A 23,595-nucleotide genomic window follows, 5' to 3' on the forward strand; every position below is an offset into this window, starting at 1 on the left:
ACATTGATTGATGGGTGCATTTATTTATTAAATCTTATACCCCTCCCATCTTGCAGTTCCATATGACTGTTAAGTTTGGAAACAGCAGGAGAAGCTAGCGATGCGTTGAGTTGAGGTCCGTCTCCCTATTGTGCATAGGTACTTCTCAACATACAACCGTTTGTTTAATGATGGAAGTTACAAGAGCACCGAAAAAGGAACTTGTGACCAGTTTTCACACTCGCAACTGTGGTAGCATTTGGTCAGGTGAACGAAATTCAGGCACTTGTCAACTGGCATGTTTATTTTATTTTATTTTTATTTATTTATTTTTATTTATTGTTAGAGTTGAAAGGGACCATGCTGGTCATCAAGTCCAACCCCCTGCCTGAGCAGGAATCCTAAAGCACCCCAGCCAAATGGCAGTCCAATCTCCTGTTGAAAGTGTCCAGAGTTGGGGAGTTTGCAACCTCTGCAGGCAGGTTGTTCCACTGGTTGATCGCTCTGACCGTCAGGAAGTTCTTCCTTACTTCTAGGTTGAATCTCTCCTTGGTCAACTTCCAGCCATTGTTCCTCGTCCAGCCCTCTGGTGCCCTGGAGAATAAAGTGATCCCCTCCTCTCTGTGACATCCCCTCATATACATGTAGACTGCTATCATGTCTGCTCTGCCCCTCCTTTTCTCTAGGCTATCCATGCCCAGTTCCCTCAGCCTCTCTTCGTAAGTCTTGGTTTCCAATCCCTTAATCACCTTGGTTGCTCTTTTCTGCACCTTCTCCAGAGTTTCAATGTCTCTTTTGAGGTGTGGTGACCAGAACTGGATGCAATACTCCAGATGTGGTCTGACCAGGGCGTAGTAGAGTGGTATTAATACTTCCCTGTATTCATGACTGTTGCATATCTGAGTTATAATGCAATCACCATCAGTAACTCTTCCCAGCCAGCTTCTAATGTGCAAAGAAAAGGGGGGCAGGGAGCCTGATTCACTTAACAAGCCCATGATTCACTTAATGGCAAGGATGCGCTTAGGAACTGCGGCAACGAAGGTTGTAAACTAGGCAAAACCTCAAGCCCTCATTTTAAAAAAAAACCCTGTCTTGCTTAGCAACAGACATTTTGGGTTTAGTTGTGATGGTAGGTTGAGGACTAGCTCTGCCTTGTTTTTTATGAGAATGAGTGGCAGCTGCTAATCAGGGTTGGTATCTTCCGTGTTGCAAATGGCCTGTCTGATGGGAGGCCTGGAGGAGAGAATTTTCTCCCATGCTGGTCTATTTAATTGTGCCAGATGTTTGGGAAAGAAAGTGATGTATCTTGGTTTTTAAAAAAATCTTGTATGTATGACAATGTGTGCATACACACATATATACTTTCACACAGATGCCTACTTAGATTTTTTTGGGGGTGGGGTTTCAAGTAACTTCTGAGTCTGGCATCATTTCTCTCCTTGTTGTGGTGGTTGAGTGTCTGCATTGCCTTTGATGTTTTATTTTATTTATTTTATTCTATTCTATTTTATTGCAGTATACATCCTGGAAACTGATAGGAAGCAGTGGGGTGGAGTGGGGTGAGCCAGGAATATTTAACATGGAAGAATACTTTTTTATGAGCAACATCATAACGATGAACGTTTGTTCTGTTTCCTTCTCTTGAATGTTTTCAACATCAGTTTAACCGCTGGTCATGGTAACTTAAAATGATGGAAGCATCAAAGTTTTCTTGATAAAGTATTCTCCCTTATCCTTGTAAAATATATGAATCTAAGCATGATAAAAATGATAGTAACATCATTCCAATAGCAGAGGTTACATTATGCTAATCAGAAGATTAGAAGGGAGGGAGGGAGGGAGGCTTGAAGGTCCTCTAGTCCAGCCCCCTGCTAAAGCAGGACAGTACCATTTCAGACAAGTATCTGTCCAGTCTCTTCTTAAAAACCTCCAATGATGAAACACGCACAACTTCTGGTGGCAGGCTGTTCCACTGATCAATTGTTTTAACTCAAGAAATTTCTCTTTATTCTAAGTTGCTTCTCTGCTTGATTATTTATTTATTTTATTTATTTATTTATTTATTTGTCCAATGCACAATACATATTGAAGAGGATAGACATGAGTTATTATATATAAAGAAAGGATATAAAAGTCCAATACACAATGAGGGTTTTAGTGGGTATATATCAATATACACATAGTAAAATACATGATGAAGGTTATAGAGGAGATACTCATAGTAAAATATATCTAAGAAATAATAGAAAAGAAGATATAGGAATAGAATATATCAATGAAAGAATAGAAGAAGAGATACAGTGATCCCTCGAGTATCGCGAGGGTTACGTTCCAAGACCCCTCGCGATACTCGATTTTTCGCGATATAGTGGTGCGGAAGTAAAAACACCATCTGCGCATGCGTGCCCTCGCGCATGTGCAGATGGTGTTTTTTACTTCCGCACTTGGGAAGACCCCCGCCCAACAGCTGAGGACCCGCCTGCCCGCCGCTTGTCCGGCCGCCGCGCCGCTCGTGCCGCCGCTGCTGGCGTGAGCAACGCCGCTTCCCAGCTGAGTGGCGCGAGCAACGGCATGGGTGGGCGAAGGGCGGGCGCGCGGACAAGGGGCGCACGAGCGGCGTGGCGGCCGGACAAATGGCGGCCGCGCCTGGCGGCAGCACGAACAACACAAACAGCGTGGCGGCCGAACAAACGCACGAGCAATGCAAGCGGCGTGGCGGCCGGACAAATGGCGGCCGCGCCTGGCGGCAGCACGAACAACACAAACAGCATGGCGGCCGAACAAACGCACGAGCAACGCAAGCGGCGTGGCGGCCGGACGAATGGCGGCCGCGCCTGCCGGCAGCACGAGCAACACGAACGGCGTGGCGGCCGAACAAACTCACGAGCAACGCAAGCGGCGTGGCGGCCGGACAAACGGATTCTCCTCCGACCTGCCCTCACCTTAGCTTCCAGCTGATGCTTCGATCCTTGGAAGAGGCCAGAGCGCCTTTCTGCACCACACTCTGCGCTCGGGTTCCTTTCCGGAAGATGGAAGTTTCTCTCTTTCCATCCTTTCTAGCAATACAATACTCGATGGTTAAAACCATTTTAACCATCGAGTATTTTATTGCTAGAAAGGATGGAAAGAGAGAAACTTCCATCCTTCCATCCTTTCTAGCAATACAATACTCGATGGTTAAAACCATTTTAACCATCGAGTATTGTATTGCTAGAAAGGATGGAAAGAGAGAAACTTCCATCTTCTGGAAAGGAACCCGAGCGCAGAGTGTGGTGCAGAAAGGCGCTCTGGCCTCTTCCAAGGATCGAAGCATCAGCTGGAAGCTAAGGTGAGGGCAGGTCGGAGGAGAATCCGTTTGTCCGGCCGCCACGCCGCTTGCGTTGCTCGTGCGTTTGTTCGGCCGCCACGCCGTTCGTGTTGCTCGTGCTGCCGGCAGGCGCGGCCGCCATTCGTCCGGCCGCCACGCCGCTTGCGTTGCTCGTGCGTTTGTTCGGCCGCCACGCCGTTCGTGTTGCTCGTGCTGCCGGCAGGCGCGGCCGCCATTTGTCCGGCCGCCACGCCGCTTGCGTTGCTCGTGCGTTTGTTCGGCCGCCACGCCGTTCGTGTTGCTCGTGCTGCCGGCAGGCGCGGCCGCCATTTGTCCGGCCGCCACGCCGCTTGCGTTGCTCGTGCGTTTGTTCGGCCGCCATGCCGTTCGTGTTGCTCGTGCTGCCGCCAGGAGCGGCCGCCGTTTGTCCGGCCGCCACACCGCTCGTGTGCCAATGTCCGCGCGCCCGCCTTTCGCCCGCCCACGCCGTTGCTCGCGCCACTCAGCTGGGAAGCAACGCTGGGGTTTCCCCGCCGCCCACGCAAAGGGGAAACCCCGGCAAGAGGGGGAAGACCCAGGGAAGCCACCCAGCAGCTGATCTGGCCAGGGGGAAGCAAACTCCACCATCTACGCATGCGTGGCCATAGGAAAAAAAAATGGCGCACATGCGCAGATGGTGTTGTTTACTTCCGGGTTGAAAAATCGCGATATAGCGTTTCGCAATAATCGAGATCGCGAAACTCGAGGGATCACTGTATAGGAATAGAGGAAAGGTATATAGGAGATATAGGAGAGCAATAGGACAGGGGACGGAAGGCACTCTAGTGCACTTGTACTCGCCCCTTACTGACCTCTTAGGAATCTGGATAGGTCAACCGTAGATAATCTAAGGTTTCCACTCGTTGCTTCTTGTCTTGCGTTCGGGTGCTTTGGACAATAATTTGACACACACACACACACACTTCTTTGTGGCAGCCTCCCAAATATTGAAGCACTGCTATCATGTCTCCCCTTGTCCTTCTTTTCTCCAGACTAACCAAAGCCAAATCCTGCAGCCGTTCTTCCTCTGTTTTGTCTCCAGGTCTTTGCTCAGACTGTAATGTTAGAGTTTCAATATTCAAGTGGGTTATTTTTCAGAATAATTACCGGTAGCTCATGACTGTCTTCTGTTCTGAGAAGTTTAGCTTCTGTTTTTAGCAGCATTCCTGAAAATTGCTCAGCTTTTCGTGCTAAAGAACTTTGCTTTTTTAAATATATATATATATATATATATATTTTAAATTATGATACTGTGTTTTAGAATTTCAACCTTGGAATTGATGCATGGCTATTTTTTGAAAGTTCCTCTGGACTCTTTGTAAAGAGAAACAGGTGTAGGCTGGTTGTAACGGCAAATGATGAATAAAAAGGAAATTTGAAGAAGGAATTGGTGCAAAAAAAAATGACAATGGGTATACAGTATACCAGGCTGCAGAAGATTAGATACAAAGTGTGCGTGCACACAAAAAACCTACTAATCATTGTTGACTGGAAACCTTGCTCAGTCTTCTTGTTATTTCTGGCAGATGTTGCTTCCATATTTTGCAATGATTTATTGCAAGTCTGAAAGCTTATTTAAAAGAACCTGCACTCTGGATTTTGGGCAGTAGATTCCTTTCTTGAGCAGAGTCCAAACTGTTTTATCATTTATTTTGTTCAAGCTTCTGTTTTCTTTCATTGGGGGGGAAAGAGGTTGTTTTGATTTATAATATATAGTTTGCTTTCTCCCTCTCTCTGTCTTTTTTTCTTTCTTTCTCTCTCTTTCTTTCTCTCTATTTCTTTTCTTTCTCTTTCTTTCCATCTTCTTTCTTTCTCTTTCATTCACTTCCTTCTTCCTTTCCTTTCTCTCCTCTTTCCTTCCCCCTTCCCTCTTCTCTTCCTTTCCTTTTAATTTTTTTTAATTTTTTTATTATGACTTCTGGAAAGAATATTCCCAATCTCTATGTAACAACCCCTAGGAGAGGTTTTTACGCTTTTGATTGCCTGCTCCTATCTCCTATACTGGGTGTTCAAGGTCAGATTGAATCGGAGAAGGTCGGAGGAGATCTTCTTCCTAATATTGTGTCAAACAAACACCCATCCTATCAAAATGCCTGGAAAATTTAATCTAACCTATCTAAAGGGATGTCATGGAGGGCTGCCACTGTTAAGTGAGAGGAAAGGAATCATGGGTGCCCATCTAAAATATATTCATTTCTAGTACCTGATTTACTTATTCTTATGCACAATGGGTCTTTTGTTACCTTTTCCCCATGGCAATCAATTCTTTCTTTTAAAAAAACCCCACCTTACAGAGCTCATTAACAGATTTCTCTTTTGTAAACAGCTGAAATCCTGACTTCCCCAAGGACAAGAAATGTCACAAGGGAAAGATGGGGGCTGTCAAGATGCAGTTGGATTCGCTATGCCAATTTCCCTAAGTAAGCAGAGATGGAAATAAAATTTCATGCCTGGTCTTAGCAAGACTTGATGGGGTTTTTTTTTTACTTGGGAATAACGGAATTGGAAGGGACCTTGAAGGTCTTGTAGTCCAACCCCCTTACTCAAATAAGAGACCTTTATCATTCTGGACAAATTTATTTATTTATTTATTCGATTTTTATGCCGCCCTTCTCCTTAGACTCAGGGCGGCTTACAACATGTTAGCAATAGCACTTTTTAACAGAGCCAGAATATTGCCCCCACAATCCGGGTCCTCATTTTACCCACCTCGGAAGGATGGAAGGCTGAGACAACCTTGAGCCGGTGATGAGATTTGAACCGCTGACTTTCAGATCTACAAGTGGCTGTCCAATCTCTTTGTCCAGCCAGTGCAGAAGTTGGTGAGAAATTAACAGTTTGCCACACTATCTATAGAGGGCCTGATGTTTATGGAAACTTGGGAGGGGGGATTTTCAAGAAGGAACAGAGGCAGCCACAAAGCATCCTTTTGAGGGTTTCAAGGCCATCCCGTGCCCACCCACCTGGACTCACCAGACAGGCCCAATCTGAGTGGGCAACATGAGAAGTTTGTGGGTGGAGGACAAGGGATGTGGGTGGGAAACTCAAGATTCAAGTTTCCCAGTGTAGGTGCCAGGATGACTCTGGCCATAAATTGGAACTTTGAGTCGTATTTTGACATGGATTCTGATTTAGTTTGGATGCTACCTGGCACCTTGATATTCTCCTTGCAAAAGTTCCAGTGATGGAGCCCCCATAAGTTCTGGTGGCAAGTTGCTGATTAATTGTTCTGACTGTCAGGAAATTCCTCCTTAGTTCTAAGTTGCTTCTCTCCTTGGTTAGTTTCCACCATTGCTTCTTGTCCTACCCTCAGGTGCTTTGGAGAATAGGTTGATTCCTTCTCCTTTGTGGCAACCCCTGAGATATTAGAAGACTGCTATCGTGTCTCCCCTGGTCCTTCTTTTCATTAAACTAGCCATGGCCAGTTCCTGTAACTGTTCTTCATAGGTTTTAGTCTCCAGGCCTTTAATCTTCTTAGTTGCTCTTCTCCACACTCTTGCCTGAGTCTCTAGATTTTTATTTTATTTCATTTCATTGATATTATGGTGACTAAAGATGGATGCAATATGCCGGGTGTGGTCTTACCGAGGCATTGCAAAGCAGTATTAGCTCTGCTTCCTATCACCTGGAAAGGAGAAGAAACTTCATAGCGCGATGCTGGTTTTGCTTTGGATCAGGGGTCTCTGACCTTTATTTATTTATTTGGTCAAGTACATACAGTATTTGTAATATTAATTAATTAATTAATTAATTAGATTTGTATGCCGCCCCTCTCTGAAGACTCGGGGTGGCTCACAATAACAATACAAATCTAATATTAAAAAGAGCAAGTTAAAACCCATTATGACTAAAAACAATCAATACTACACAATCACACCACACTCAAATACTACAGTACAATATACATAGATATAACATTGTTTACATACATGAGATGAGTACTGATAAGAGGGAACAATTGGACAAGGACGATAGGCACGCTGGTGTGTTTATGCACGCCCCTTACTGACCTCTTAGGAATTGGGTGAGGTTTGGGGGGGTTGATGATAAAACCAGTGTCAGGTAGTGAGTTCCAGCCATTAACCACTCTGTTGCTAAAGTTGTATTTGCTACAGTCAAGTTTGGGGCGGTTCACTATGAGTTTGTATTGTTGTGGTTGAAGCTGAAGTACGACATTGCAGCAGATGATATCCTTTCCCCCTAGGCCTATACAATTTATACATGGTATGTTTGTGTGTGTGCTTGTTTGGTTTTTAATAAGGGTTTTTTAGTTATTTTAAATATTAGATTTGTTATATGCTGTTTTTATTATTGTTGCTACGGAGAGGGGCAGCATACAAACTAATAAATAAATAAAGTGACATGGTTCTAAGCTTTCTTTCTTTTTTTTTCTTTATTGAGTTTTCACATATAGTTCAAATCACACATTATTCTGTTTTACAGATTATAAACCATCTGTATTAAAATTCTTATAATAGATTTTTACCTGTTACATTCCATTATATACATTATATTTCATACTTTTATATTCTAATATTTGTTATATTCAATAACTGGTAAATAAAACTTTTTACAAGGTAGCTGTAGATTGTTTCCATTGTACTGTTGCTTCTTATTATATTGTTTCTATATTCTCTTTTGAAACCATTCATGCCATTTTTGCCATGTTCGTTTTGATTCCGTGATTGTGTTTCCCTTGATTGAGTTAGTGAGTTCGTCCATCTCCACACATGTATATATCTTATCTATAATTAATTCTTCCGTTGGGGTCTGGTCATTTTTCCAGAGTTGTGCTATTGCGGTTCTCGTTGCGATGTTTATGTGTGTTGTAAGAAGCATTGTTTGTTTTGAGTGGTGTTTTCTCCAAACTCCTAATAGCATAGCTTCCGGAGTGAATTCTATTTCCTCTTTCGTAACCTCTGAAAGCCAGATATGAGTTGTTTTCCAGATTTTTTGTATCATAGGACATGACCACCACATATGGAAAAAAGTGCCCCTTTCGTTTTTACACTTCCAACATGTGTCTAATAATGTTGGGTATATCTTTGCTAACCTAGCTGGGGGAATATACTATCTGTAAAAAAGTTTATAATAATTTTCCTTATATGCTGCCGAAAGAGTTATTTTGGATATTGTAGTCCATGTTTTTTCCCAGTCTGCTATGTGTATCTCATGTTGCAAGTTTCTTTCCCATGCTGTCATAGGTGTTTTAGTTGTCTCTTTTATTCTTTCCTGTTCCAGAAGTATTTGATATATTCTAGTTATTTGTTTATTTTCATTCCCTATTAAAATCTTATCTAGTGAATTCATAGTTCTAAGCTTTCTAAGCCTAGGATTTCAAGTCTGGTTGCGTAGGGGATTCTGTTGCGAGTGGAGGAGTGGAGGGCTCTTAATAATAATAATAATAATAATAATAATAATTATTATTATTATTATTATTATTATTATTATTTATTAGATTTGTATGCCGCCCCTCTCCGAAGGCTCTTCTTGTAAAGTATCTCTGGACACTTTCTAATGTATTTATGTCCGAAATACAGTGTGGGTTTCAGACAGATGAGTTGTATTCAAGGATTGGTCAGCAAAGCTGGCTGAAGAATTCTGGGAATTAAAGTCCTAAAGTGGCCAAGATTGGAGACCCCTGTTTTTAGATAACATGGTTTTAATTGCCCTTCTCTTTTCCCCAGCTTACAAGGCACTCAAACTGCTTTGGCTCCCCCTCACCACCTTCTCTTCCAGTCAGCTGGAAGGGAATGATCAGTCCTTATTCTCAGCACAGGGTGCCCTGCAAATGAGGTGGCAGGTGGCAGCCAATTTGCCTTAGGGATTTGGGCGTCTGAAATCAGCTGGGTTGCAGGATCAAGTGGAGAAGTCTTCCTGCGCCTCCAAAGACCAAGCCTTTCTTGCAGGGGGAAAGCATTTTTTGCAGCCTGCTTCTTCTGATCCATCTCCCCCCCCCCTTAAAGGAATCCTTTTATTTTTATTCATTTTATTCATTGAAACTCAGTCACAGCGACTGACCAGGCCAGTGTAGATAAAAATCAATGATTTTTAAAAAATTAAATCAGATTTTTTAAATTGCTATCAATTTTATTTTAATAAAATGCTTTTGGACTAAAAATCTATCTAGCCCGTCTAAAGGGATATCGTTTTCTATTTATGATATGTTAATAATTTAGTTGATTTAGCATGAATTGGAGCTTAGTTATGTAGCAGGAGGCTGTATATTCTTTAATATTTACATTCTTTGGTAAACTTATTCAATGGATCCAAGCTCTGCAAACTGAGATAACATGCACTATATTTATGCATTAACACAATTTCACAGTAACCATGAGATCAATCATAAAAATAAGGTTAAGGAATATTCCTTTTATCTCATAGTTTGGGAAACCTTTTGTTAAAAACCTCAAGTGATGGAGCATCCATAACTTCTAAAGGCAAACCCTTCCACTGATTGCCCTAGCTGTCAGGAAATTTCTCCATCATTCTAGGTTGCTTCTCCTCTTGATAAGCTTCCACTTGCCCTCAGGTGTTCTGGACTCTGGAGAATAGGTTGATTCCCTTTTCTCTATGACAACCTCTCAAATACTGGAGGTAAGAAGCGGTGCACAGCAATTCTCCAAATCTGTAGAATCAAAACTGACAGGGTTACCTTTGGCTCAAAATGGTTCTTTTCATCAGTCCTTAAAAACATACTGCTCAAAAAAATAAAGGGAACACTTAAACAACAGAATATAATTCCAAGTAAATCAAACTTCTGTGAAATCAAACTGTCCACTTAGGAAGCAACACTGATGGACAATCAATTTCTCATGTTGTCAGCACATTCAACTTTGTACAGAACAGAACAAAGTATTCAGAGAGAATATTTCGTTCATTCAGATCTAGGAGGTGTTATTTGAGGGTTCCCTTTATTTTTTTTGAGCAGTGTACATTTCTATACTCCAAAACTCTTAATTTTTTTGCTTTGGTTCTTGTTTTCATGAGTAAACCAAGCTACGTATGGAGACTTGATTAAGCAGCTTCCAGGCCTCAGGTGATCACTCAAGATAAGAGGCCGGCCACTTTGATCTCAGGAACAGAAAAGCAATTGTTTTTGATCATAGCATTGATTTTGATCGCTTGATATTAATCGCTCGCCGGTGAGCAATATAGCCTCGGGCCCACCACGAGAAAATAATTGCAGGAGCGGTAAAAGGTAGAACAATGGGATTTGTCAAATCGTCAAACTCCGTAAAGAGGCCAAGCATCAAAGAAAGAAAATGATTAATCTAATACGGCAGGCAAAGTCATAAAAAATTTGTCCTGTCTTTCGCTTCTCCTGGATCATTGCATTCAAAGGTACAAAAAAGGGCAACAAATATGTTCAAGGAAATGGGTGAAACCAGGTTGTAACGCTTTGGTCTCTTCAGCCTTGAAAGACGGCGTTTAAGGGGTGACTTGATCGAAGTGTATAAAATCATGCAGGGGATAGAAAAGGTGGATAGATAAAAATTCATTTCTCTATCACACAATAATAAGACGAGGGAGCCCTCCCTAAAGCTCACAGGTAGGAAAGTGAGGACAAATAAAGGGAAATATTGCTTCCCTTGGTTGATGGAATTCCCTTCCAGAAGAGGTCGTGACAGCTGTCAGCCTGGAGAGCTTCAAGGCAGGATTAGACAGATTCAGGGATGCCAAGTGTATCCGTGGTGGTTATTGATACGGGTGTCCATGTGCTGCCTCTATGTTGGTTGAGGCAGGCAGGGTTCCCTTGAGTACCATTTGTTGGGGGTCAAGGGAAAGGGAGGGTTTGGCCTTCTCTTTCTGCTCAAGATCCCCATGGACAATTGGTGGGACATTGTGTGATAAATTTTGTACTTAAGACCTTCCACCATTTTTGTAGCCCGTCTTTGGAGCTGTTCAATTTGATCCATATCTTTTTGTCGGTGAGGTCTCCAGAACTGGACACAGTATAATAGTACACAGAGTCTTCATTTTTCTGGAAGATGACCAGCTCAATATCGAGGGAGTCCATTGTGTTCCAGCTTCTCCTTTTCATTCGTCTGATAAGCTTCAGTTCCCTGACTGAGAAGCCCATGTTCCTTCCCAGATTATATCGCAGTGACCTAATGGTGCAGAAAGTTCTCCCACAGAGAAATCTGTTTTGGGAGAAGAGCCTGTAGAGATTCTCAGTTACCGTATTTTTCAGAGTATAAGACGCACCTAGATTTTAGAGGTGGAAAACAAGGAAAAAAGTATTCTGAACCAAATGGTATAGTGATATATTATTTAGCAATAATATATTATTATTATTATTATTATTATTATTATTATTATTATTATCATTATTATTATCATTATTATTATTATTACTTTTTTTAAAATTGGATTTGTATGCCGCCCCTCTCCGCAGACTCGAGGCGGCTAGCAACAATGATAAAACACAACATGTAACAATCCAATTTAATAAAGCAACTAAAAACCCTTATTATAAAAACCAAACATATACCCAAACATACCATACATAACTTGTAATGGCCTAGGGGAAGGAATATCCTAACTCCCCCATGCCGGGTTTCTGGAGAGGGGTGGCATACAAGTCTAATAAATAATAATAATAATTTTTAAAAATACCAGTGTAGCAGAATATTTTTTACAACCATGTACGCTTTTTACAAACTTCAAACTTGACGGCTTTAAGACTTGTGGGCTTTCAACTCCCAGAATTCCTCCTCCGGTCATGCTAGCTCAGGAATGGGAGTTGAGGTCCACAAGTCTTCAACTTGCCAACTTTAAAGACCCTTGCACCCCTAACCCCGGAGTCTTCAAACTTGACAGCTTTAAGATTATTGGACATCAACTCCCAGAATTTATTTACTTATTTAATTTGACTTCTATGCAACCCAATCCCAAAGGACTCAGGGCAGCTCACAACAATATAAAATTACAATAACAACAGTAATAAAAATAAGTCAAGGGAAAAAACAAGTAATTGCTAAAATCCAAATTAAGTCATGCTAGATGGGATAATTAGAAGATAAAAACAGCCCAATTTTGCAAAAAAAAACCAGGCCATTTTTTGCCTGGGGTTTTTTGGTGGGGTTTTTTTGCAAAATTTGGGTGGGCAAAGAATCTGGTTGGCCTACAGACGGCTCTTCCATGCTGGGGGTGGCAAAAATCCCCCCCCCCTTTTGTGAGAAATGATGGACAATTTTTTGCCCATTTTTGTCTCCCCACCAGTCCCCAGCAGCTCTCTGCAGGCTCCCCAGACCCTTTGCCCACCCCTCGACCCATGGAGTATTTTTGCCATTCCCCAGCACCCAAGGGCTATCTGCAGGTGGGGGATGGGGCCTTGGGACAGCAAAAACGGCTATGTTTGGTGTATAAGACGCACCGACATTTCTACCCTTTTTTAGGGAGGGAAAGAGAGAGAAAAAGAAAGAGAGAGAGAAAGAGAGAGAGAGATAGCAAGATAGCAAAAGAGAGAGAGAAAGGGAGAGAGCAAGAGAGATAGGGAGAAAGAAAGAGATAGAAAGAGAGACAGAGAGAACGAAAGAGATAGGAAGAGGGAAAGCGAGAGAGACAGAGACAGAAAAAGAGAGAGATAGCAAGAGAGACAGAGAGAAAGAAAGAGAGAGAAAGAGAAAGAAAGCGAGAGAGAGAGAGCAAGAGAGGGGGGAAAGAGGGAGAGAGAAAGACATAGAGGGAGGGAAGGAGTGTGAGAGAAAGAGAGGAAGGAAGGGAGAAAGAAAGAGGGATGGAGAGAGAAAGAAAGGAATGAAGAGAGAGAAAGAGGGAGGAAGAGAGAAATAGAGCGAAAGGGAGGAAGAGAAGATTTTTTTTTGTCCAAACTTTTTTTTAGGGCCCCCCCCCACACTCAATGTTCTCCAAGATTTTGAAAATATGAAAAATGTGCCGCGGCTCAAAAAAGGTTGGGAAATACTGCCCTAATCATCTTGATCGCTCTTCCCTGCACTCTTTCTAGAGCAGTGATGGTGAACCGATGGCATGCGTGACACAGGTGGCACATAGAGCCATATCGGAAGGCATGCAAAGCATTGGCATATGTCAGCTCTAGCCCAGATTTGTGCACTAGTCAGCTGATTTTCGGCCTTGGGAAGGCCATTTCGCCCTCTGGAGGCTTCAGGAAAGCTTCCCTGAAGACCTGGACTGCGAAAAACCACCCAATGAGCAAACTGGAAGTTCGGAAAAACAGACTTCTCATTTGACCGCTTGGCTGTTTTTCCCTGTCCCAGATTTCTGTGAGACCTGGGCATTGTCAAACCAGTGCAGAAGTTGGCGATAAATTAACGGCTTGCCACACTATCTGTAAAAGGCCTGACGTTGATGGGAACTTGGGAGGGGGGATTTTCAGGAGGGAACAGATGCAGCCACAAAGCATTCAAGGCCATCCTAGGCCCACCCACCTGGGCGGAAGTGGAGGGAGGACTGGCCACACTGGCACAATTTGAGTGGGCAACGTTTGTGGGTAGGGGACAAGGATTGTGAACTTTCAGCTGGGTGGGAAGCTCAGATTCAGGCTTCCAGTATGGGTGTCGGGATGGCTCCGGCAATAAATTGGAACTTTGAGGAGCAGTTTGACTCGGACTCTGATTTAGGTTGGACGCTACCTGGAACCATGACCTGCGCATGCGCGGGGACAGGGGGGGATTGTGTGCATGCACAGGGGGCAATGTGGGAGGTGCACATACATTGGGGGAGGGAATGGGTGTGGGCACATGCGTGCATGCTAACACACACACTTTTGGCACACAAACCAAAAAAGGTTCACCATCACTATTCTAGACTCTCAACATCTTTTTTACATCGTGCAGACCAAAACTGGATGCAGTCTTCCAAGTGTGGTCTCATCGCGGCATTATAAAGTGGTACTACCACTTCCTGTACCACCTATTAAGAATGACCCCACCCAACAAAGGACTCTACTCCTATTTATACATCTCCAAAAGTCAAGAGAGATTAATGCATAAACCTCAGATGATGCCAGCGTACCTGTTCATAGGGAAAGGATCTCACCTTACTGTAGTTAATGGAGCTCAGGTTAATTCCTACGCCTGTTTTCATTCAGGAGGCAAAAGGTAAGAAAAAAAACAATAAAATTAGGAGCAAAGCATCACCTCTAAATCAAGAGGAAGGGCGGTGTAGGAATGCCAGATGACCAAAGATTTAAAAAAATATTGGCTTCCAGATCTATTATTGCACTGATAAGATAGCAAACCTTGGCCTTATAGCAATATATATCTACTTGATTTAATCTATGCCACTCACTGGGGGTTTCTTTCCACACACTATTTTTAGCTTTTCGGTTAAAACATTTGTTGCTGGATGTGTGAGAATTTCCGGGTAGGAAAAGAGGAAATGTCAACCTGTTTTGTAAAAGGGTTTTGTTTTTTTTTACAAACCTATTGATGTGCGAACATTGTGGCACTTGGTTCTCTTACATTTTAGTACAAATAAAATATTTCTCATATTTGGATGATTTAATAGAGTTCTGGTAATAATACACATATTTTGTTGAATTACAATCTTTCAATCTTTCAATATGATATATAATAACAACAGAGTTGGAAGGGACCTTGGGGGTCTTCGAGTCAGCTGGTTAGCGTGCGCATGAATGCTGGAGCTGAACCATGGCAAAGACTCGCGTGCCGTCCAATATGACTGTGTGCCACCTGTGGCACACGTGCCATAGGTTCGCCCTCCCTGGTCTAGGGTCTCCTGCAGGAGCAGGGGGTGGACTAGAAGACCTCCAAGGTCCCACCCACCTCTGTGATTCTGTTAATTTAGTGGAAGGACCTTCCTCCAGAAGTTCTGGGTGCTCCATCACTGACTAGAGATTGGGCATTTGTCTGGAATTATATATGGTCTTCTGCCTGGACAGTGAGTTGGAGCAGAAGATCTGTGTGTCTGACAGTGACTTGAGTGTCTCCTAAACATCTAGGAGTGGGGGGGAGACAAGAGGTTCTCAATAGCATTTAGGCTTACATACTGCTTCACAGTGCTTTTCCAGCCCTCTCTAAGCGGTTTACAAAGTCAGCCTCTTGCCCCCAACAATCTGGGTCCTCATTTGACCCCCCCTCGGAAGGATGGAAGAGTGAGCCAACCTGGAGCTGGTGGTGAAATTTGAACTGCTGAACTACAGCTAGCAGTTAGCTGAAGGAGCCTGCAGTGCTGCACTTTAACCACTGCGCCACGCTGGCTCCAGTCCCATTTGAGTGCCCAGCCGTCGTCCTTACTCATTCTTGCAAAAGCTGCCTTAATTGAGAGGAGACAGCCCTTGCCGTCTGCCGAGGGTGGGAAGCAGACTTTGGAGCAAAAATACTGTACCGAAGTTGCAAGTCAAGAGCCAGCGAGAACAATTTCTTTTTTTCCTGAGAGCAATATCTCAAGTGTCCATAAAGGATTTCAAGAGAGGAAAAAAGCCATCACAGTTCATCACTGGGTAGAATTCCGCATCTCTGGGCAGCTTTACTACAGGATAAAATATAAAAGCAGCACTCCATATAAAGCAATAAATAGACCATGAATGCAACTGTTATGTAGAATGGAGATCAGAGCCCAAGAGAAGAGCCAGGTTTTCAAGGCCCTCCAAAGGACCATCACTGTGGGGCCCTTGGTGCTGTCTGAGCTTGGCTGCTTTCTTGCAGATGTTTCGTGACCCAGCTAGGTAATATCTTCAGGGCGAGGAGGAGGACTGTGGAGTCCTTGGTGCTCTCTGAGATGCCCACTTTAGAAGATTAAGAAAAAGACAAGAATACAGTGGTACCTCTAATAATAATAATTAATAACAATAATTTATTAGATTTGTATGCCGCCCCTCTCCGAGGACTCGGAGTGGCTCACAACAGCAGTAATAATACAATAGAATACAAATCCAATATAAAAATATATTTAAAAACCCATTATTATTAAAAACTAGCAATTCTAAGACAATCACACCAATCTCATATGCTTAAATCAGAAAGGTGAGGGGAGAAATTAACACCCCCCCATGCTTGGCGGCATAGATGGGTCTTCAACATCTTGTGGAAGGCTAGGAGGATGGGGGCAGTTTGGATCTCAGAGGGGAGTTGATTCCAGAGGGCTGGGGCTGCCACTGAGAAGGCTCTTCCCCTAGGTCCCGCCAGACGACATTGTTTAGTCGACGGGACCCAGAGAAGGCCAACTCTGTGGGACCTAATCAGCTGCTGGGATTCATGCAGCAGAAGGCAGTCTTGTAGGTATTCTGGTCCAATGCCATATAGGGCTTTATAGGTCATTGCCAACACTTTGAATTGTGACCGGAAACTGATTGGCAGCCACTGCAAGCCATGGAGTGTTGACGAGACATGGGCATACCTAGGCAGGCCCATGATAGCTCGCGGGACCGCATTCTGCACAATTTGAAGTTTCTGAACACTTTTCAGAGGTAGCCCCATGTAGAGAGCGTTGCAGTAGTCAAACCTCGAGGTAATGAGGGCATAATGACTGTAGGCAAAGACTCCCTATCCAAATAGGGCCGCAACTGGTGCACCAGTCGAACCTGGACAAATGTCCTCCTCGCCACAGCCGAAAGGTGATGTTCTAATGTCAGCTGTGGATCGAGGAGGATGTTCTACCTAAGAACGCCTCAAGTTATGAACTTTTCTAGAAAAGACAGGGAGAAGCCTCTGTGGGGCCTCTCTAGGAATCTCCTGGGAGAAAACAGGGCCGAAGAAGACAGGGAGAAGACTCCGTGGGGCCTCTCTAGGAATCTCCTGGGAGGAAACAGGGCGTCCACCCTCCCTGTGGTTTCCCCAATCGCACACATTATTTGCTTTTACATTGAATCCTATGGGAAAAATTGCTTCTTCTTACAAACTTTTCTACTTAAGAACCTGGTCATGGAACGAATTAAGTTCGTAAGTAGAGGTACCACTGTACTTGTATGGGAAAAGGAAGTATTCTGCAGTTTGTTAACTCTAGGGAATTGTTGGCCACTCCCCATAAGTATTTAAGGGTGGCTGATGAGAAGTCTGGGGTGGAGTTTCAGTGTTATGTAATGGAGTCAGTTGATGTTTGAGGTTCCAGCCATGTTACGCTAGCCAACTGTTATTTCTGTGCTCAAATCCTTGGAGTAGAATTTGCCTTGTGTGCGGAGAGTCTGCAAAGCTGTAACTGTAAGTCAGTGAAACTGGAGACTCTTTATCTCATAAAGGAATTTGCAATTAGCTTTGATCTCCGACAGCAGCCGAACCGCTGGAATGTTACCTCTTAACTACTCCGACAGCTGCCAAGAGGACCTCACATGCATGAATTTGGCTTTTATATAGAGATTGATTTGAAATATCAGCACGTGGATTCCTCCTTTGTTTTCGAGGTCTGGGATAGAAGACACACACCCCTTCCTGGCAGTGGTAGCTGAGCAAAGGACCCCAATTGAGACGTGATAAATATTTAAGAAGAGCTAAGTCCAAATGTTTTAGCGCTGGCCAACGGAGACGTGAATGTTCCGAGCATTTGAGAACTCTGTGTTTTGCGCTGGCTGTTCTCTGTGGATAACCTGAACTTGCACATCTGTTCCCAGCAAGATGCTTTTTAAATAATGCAGTTCATTGTGTTTATAGTCAATGATCGGTTTTTATTTCCAGCTTATGTTTTCCAATTTTTTTTAGAGACGGCGAAAAAAGCTAGGATACATATACCCCTCTCTGTCCTCGGCAGGAATAGAATAGAATAAAATAGAATTCTTTATTGGCCAAGTGTGATTGGACACACAAGGAATCTGGCTTTGGTGCAGATGCAGAGTAGTAGATCCTTGGAACAAACTTCCAGCAGACATGGTTGGTAAATCCACAGTAACTGAATTTAAACATGCCTGGGATAAACATATATCCATCCTAAGATAAAATACAGGAAATAGTATAAGGGCAGACTAGATGGACCATGAGGTCTTTTTCTGCCCTCAGTCTTCTATGTTTCTATGTTTCTATGCTCTCAGTGAACATAGAAGAAAAAGAGACATTTGTCAAGAATCATGTGTGATTGTCATAGGATACAAATAAGTATTGAAGAAGTAATCAATATTAATAAAAATCTTAAGGATACAAGCAATAAGTTACAGTCATACGTGGGATGAGATGGGTGATAGGAACAATGAGAAAAAACTAGCAGTAATAGTAGTGCAGACTTAGTAAATAGTTTGACAGTATTGAGGGAATTAGTTGTTTAGCAGAATAAGTTTGCAATGTTGCTTTGGAAGAATTAAGGCTTTGCCACGAGAGCCTCTAGTTTCAAAGAATTCAATATATTTCTATTTTAAAAAAATCTTGTGATTTCCCTTTTTTTTTGGAATGCCAGGAACGGCTGAATATAATATACAGGTAGTCCTCAACGTACGACCACATTTGAGCTAAGTGAGGCAGTTGGCAAGTGAGTTTTGGCCCACTGTATGACTTTTCTTTGCCACAGAGATGGAGCAGACTCCCTCCCAGCCAGTTTGTTTGTTTGTTTGTTTGTTTGTTTCATTAATTAATTAATTAATTTTAATCCCACCCTTCTCCTTAGACTCAGGGCGGCTTACAACCTGTTAGCAATAGCACTTTTTAGCAGAGCCAGTCTCTTGCCCCCACAATCCGGGTCCTCATTTGACCCACCTCAGAAGGATGGAAGGCTGAGTCAACCTTGAGCCGGTGATGAGATTTGAACCGCTGACCTGCAGATCTACAGTCAGCTCCAGTGGCCTGCAGTACAGCACTCTACCTGCTGCGCCACCCCGGCTCTGAAACCAGTTCCAGACTGGTTTCAGGGTCATCATGCCCTGAGAATCACTTTTCATCTGCCTACCCCTCAGCATTCTCAAAACAACATTGAAATTGGAATAGAGAGGAGTGGAGTGGAATGGCATAGAATAGAATAGAATAGTTGAAAGAATAGAATAGAATGGAATAACATGGAATGGAATAGAATAATTGAAAAAATAGAATAGAATAGAAATCAGAATAAAATAGAATAACATGGAATGGATGCTGGCTCTGTTAAAAAGTGGAATTATTATTATTATTATTATTATTATTATTATTATTATTATTATTAATTAGATTTGTATGCCGCCCCTCTCCGCAGACTCCCAGAATGGAATGGAATAGAATAACAAGGAATGGAGAATGGAATGGGAAGGGATGGAATGGAAAAGAGAATAGAATGGAATAGAACAGAACATAATAGAATGGAATAGAATAATAGCTTTATGGTCATTTTGAACGTACACTAATCGGCATACATTAAAATGAAATTCCATGGCGTACAGCTTTTGTGGCATCCCATGGTTGCTGGTGGACTGGTCGAGGGTGGGGGGGAGGATTGGGTTCAGGGACACAGAACAATTGCTGTGACCTGGCCCGAACCGTGAGGGACCCACCCCTGCCTTGAGCTCTTTGTATAAATAATGTTAGATATATATGCATCAACAATTTAATTTTAAGTGGAATCCCCCGGAGATTCGTACTGCCCCCAGCCTCTTGGCCTTCTGAAAGGCTCTGCTGGCCGGCCTGGGGCCGTTGAGCATGACCGACTAGCCCTGGTCTAAGAAGTATGAGTGCTTGTTGAATGATTGCTGCATTCTGGGTTTTTTTAAACTGTTTTTACTACTATTGTTTTATTATGTTGTTGATTATTGTTTATAATATATTATCTTCATATATTATCATTATTATTACTGTACGCTGCCCAGAGTCCGCAAGGAGTTGGGTGGCTTAAAAGTCAAATGAATTAAATGAATAAAGTTAAATTAAATTAATAATTTGTTTTAAAATGATGGCAGTCCTCATGAGTTTTCTGGTGTTTTTTTCTTTTTTTCCTGCCCTCCCACAGGATCCAGCGGCCGCCTCCATCTCGGACAGAGACTGCGATCCCAGAGAAGGCGAGACCGTAGCCATGAATTACAAACCGTCTCCTCTGCAAGTGAAACTAGGTAAGTCCTGGCCGAAGAACCAGCCGAGAGGTTCGCAATGTCTCCATTGGGTCTCTGGGGAGATAATTCTCCTGGATGGTCCCAATGATGCAAAAAGAATGCTACACTCTTGAAAAAGTGCAGAGAAGAGCAACAAATAGGAGGAGGGGACTGGAGGCTAAAACATATGAAGAACTTTTACAGGAACTTGGCATGGCTATTTTCATGAGAAGAAGGACCAGGGGGGACATGATAGCAGTGTTTCAATATCTCAGGGGTTTATTTTATTTTATTTTTATTTATTTATTTTGTCCAAAACATGATGAAGGTTACAGAGGACAAACCTATAGTAAGTTAAATCAACGAAAGACTGGAAGAAAGATATAGGAATGAAATATTTCAGGAGATTACTGAATTCGGAAAAGTAGCAGGACTTAAAATTAATAAACAAAAAACCAAAATACTGACAAAAAATTTAACAAATACAGAGAAGAAAATATTAGAAGACAGATTAGGCTTACAAATAGTAAAAACAGTTAAGTATTTGGGAATAAAATTAACAGCAAAAGCGATCACAATAAAGGAAGATAATTACACGGTTTTAATAAAAGAAATAAAAAAGAAATTAGAAAAATGGAACAAATTGCCTATTTCGCTCATAGGTAGAATCTCAACAATAAAAATGTCTATCTTACCCAAGATTCTATATCTATTTAGGACGATTCCAATTATATTAAGAAAAGACTTTTTTCAAAAATTAAATAGAATGATTACAAAATTCGTCTGGGCCGGAAAAAAACCTAGAATTAGAATACAATATCTGCAAGATAATATCAAACAAGGAGGATTTGCACTACCAGATTTCGAACTATATTATAATGCAGCAATTATGGATTGGTTGAAAGATTGGTTTAAATTGGAAAATAAAAGACTTTTAATACTGGAAGGACACGATATGAGAATAGGGTGGCATGCTATCCTGTGGGAAAATAAAGAACAAACACATAGTTACTTCAAACAACATATAATAAGAAACTCGTTATACACAACTTGGAAAAAAATCAAAAAAATGTACTATCACCAAACTCCCAAATGGTACTCAAGCTTAGAGGCGACGGTATATCCAAACTCAAGAGAACTAAACAAAATGTTAAATTATTATCAAACATTAGAAAAAAATGGGGAATTAAAAACTAGGGAACAATTAGAAGAAATTGGAATCAAAATCGACTGGTGGGCGTATAACGTAATTAAATCAAAATATCAAGAAGGGAAAAAGAAGGAAATACAAATAAAAGAGATAGAATTAGATAAGATAATTTTAGGCCAAGAAAAAAAAATGATTTCCAAAATATATAAATATATGCTACACTATAAAATGGAAGAACATATCGTCAAAAATAGTATACATAGTTGGGGCAAAAATTTTGGTTATAGCATAAATTTAGATAAGTGGGAATCAATTTGGACCAAGAACTATAAATTAACAAAATCTACAGCTTATAAGGAAAACATATACAAAATGTATTATAGGTGGCACCTTCCACCGGCAACATTAGCCAAAATGTATAAAGGAACAAGCCCAAAATGTTGGAGGTGCAAAAAAATGGGGACATACTACCACATTTGGTGGACCTGCTCAAAAATGAAAAAATTCTGGAACAAAATGCAGAATTGGATAGAAGAGATCTTACAAATGAAGATAAGTAAAAAACCTGAAGCCTTTCTCCTGGGAATTATAGATCAAAAAATTGAAAAAAACAAACATTACTTACTAATTCATATATTGACAGCAATTAGAATAACGATAGCTCAAAATTGGAAGCAACCCGAACCACCTGAAGACGATTTGATAATTAAAAAAATATTAGACTGTGCTGAATTTGACGCACTAACAATTAAATTAAAAAATAAAGAGGATTCCGAACACGATAAAACCTGGATACATCTTTATAACTGGTTTAAGAAAAGAAATAAAATTCAAAAGAAAAAATCAAATTAACAATACTTTATATCCTTTTCATTACATAGAAAAAAAAAATACAAAAGACATATATACAAAAAACCTTTTTATAAAAAAAGATCTGTATGACATTAAAGAAATTGAATATGAATAAAAGAAGGCGGATAAGAAAGAATTAAATGATTTAAAAAACAGTGACAACCTACAAGAGAAAATGGTATACGCTGAGGACACAACATGTTTCACCAGAAAATAATTTAAAATCAAAAATCATTCAAAACTTACCTCCTGAAGGGAATACAAGTACAAATATTATAAAATATGCTAAGTGAATAGTTATTGTTATTAATGTACTTAAATAAGCAATTAGATCTTTTTTTTAAGAATATTTTTGTTTGTTCGTTTGTCATGTTTGTTTGTTCGTTTATTTGTTACGCGTTGATTTAGCCTTGTATTAATATAAAACATATATTGTATGTAAATGTGTATATATATTTGTAATAAAAAATTAAATTTAAAAAAAAAAAAAAGAAAGAATAGAAGAAAAGATATATAAAGAAATATAGGAGAGACAGTAGGACAGGATTGCCCCAAAGAACAGCGAGTCCACCTATTCTCCAAAGCACCTGAGGGTAGAACAAGAAGCAATGGATGGAAACTAAACAAGGAGAGAAGCAGCTTACAACTGAGGAGAAATTTCCTGACAGAACAATTAACCAGTGGAACAGCTTGCCTCCAGATGTTGTGAATGCTCCAACACTGGAAGCTTTTAAGAAGATGTTGGATAACCATCTGTCTGAAGTAGTGTAGGGTTTCCTACCTAAGCAGGGGTTTGGACTAGAAGACCTCCAAGGTCCCTTCCAATCTGTTGTAGTTATTGGTTATTTGATGCATAGATGCAAGCTATTTCATCCACAGAGACCTTGACCGACAAGCCGTCTATGAACCCCTCAGAATTCACATCAACCCCACAACCAGCCCATGAACCCCATCCCAAGCCAGCACTTCACCTCCCAATGACCCTCACCTGATGTGAAACACCCATCACAAGACCCTCACTTGACACAATCCACCTCTGGCATATCATTATTCATTTCTTCAGGCCTTGCATTTTCCTTTTTCAAACTTTTAGAAAGAAACATCTTTCTTTCTCTTTGGAGAATGTCGTCCTCCCTGTTCTACCTTGATATTGAACGGAACAGAACAAAACAGAATAGAATTTTATTGGCCAAGTATGATTGGACACACAAGGAATTTGTCTTTGGTGCCGATGCTCTCATGTACGTAAAAGAAAAGATAAATTCGTCAAGAATCATAAGGTACAACACTTAATGATAGTCCAGGTGCATATAAGCAATCCAATCATATTAGGAACCAGTCAATATAAAT

The 23,595-nt window shown here is 41.5% G+C and overlaps 1 protein-coding gene across 2 annotated transcripts in view; it reads left to right on the forward strand.

The window, feature by feature from the left end:
• Positions 1-23,595, forward strand: part of FAM219A (family with sequence similarity 219 member A) — a 77,759-nt gene that overhangs the window by 4,787 nt on the left and 49,377 nt on the right. For both annotated transcript variants that reach the window (XM_070736433.1, XM_070736434.1), the window contains exon 2: positions 20,165-20,264. In XM_070736433.1, the coding sequence (XP_070592534.1) occupies positions 20,165-20,264 (100 nt within the window). The remainder of the gene's footprint in view (positions 1-20,164; positions 20,265-23,595) is intronic.

The sequence above is a fragment of the Erythrolamprus reginae genome, chromosome 2 (genome assembly GCF_031021105.1).
Source record: "Erythrolamprus reginae isolate rEryReg1 chromosome 2, rEryReg1.hap1, whole genome shotgun sequence".
Lineage (NCBI taxonomy): Eukaryota > Metazoa > Chordata > Lepidosauria > Squamata > Dipsadidae > Erythrolamprus > Erythrolamprus reginae.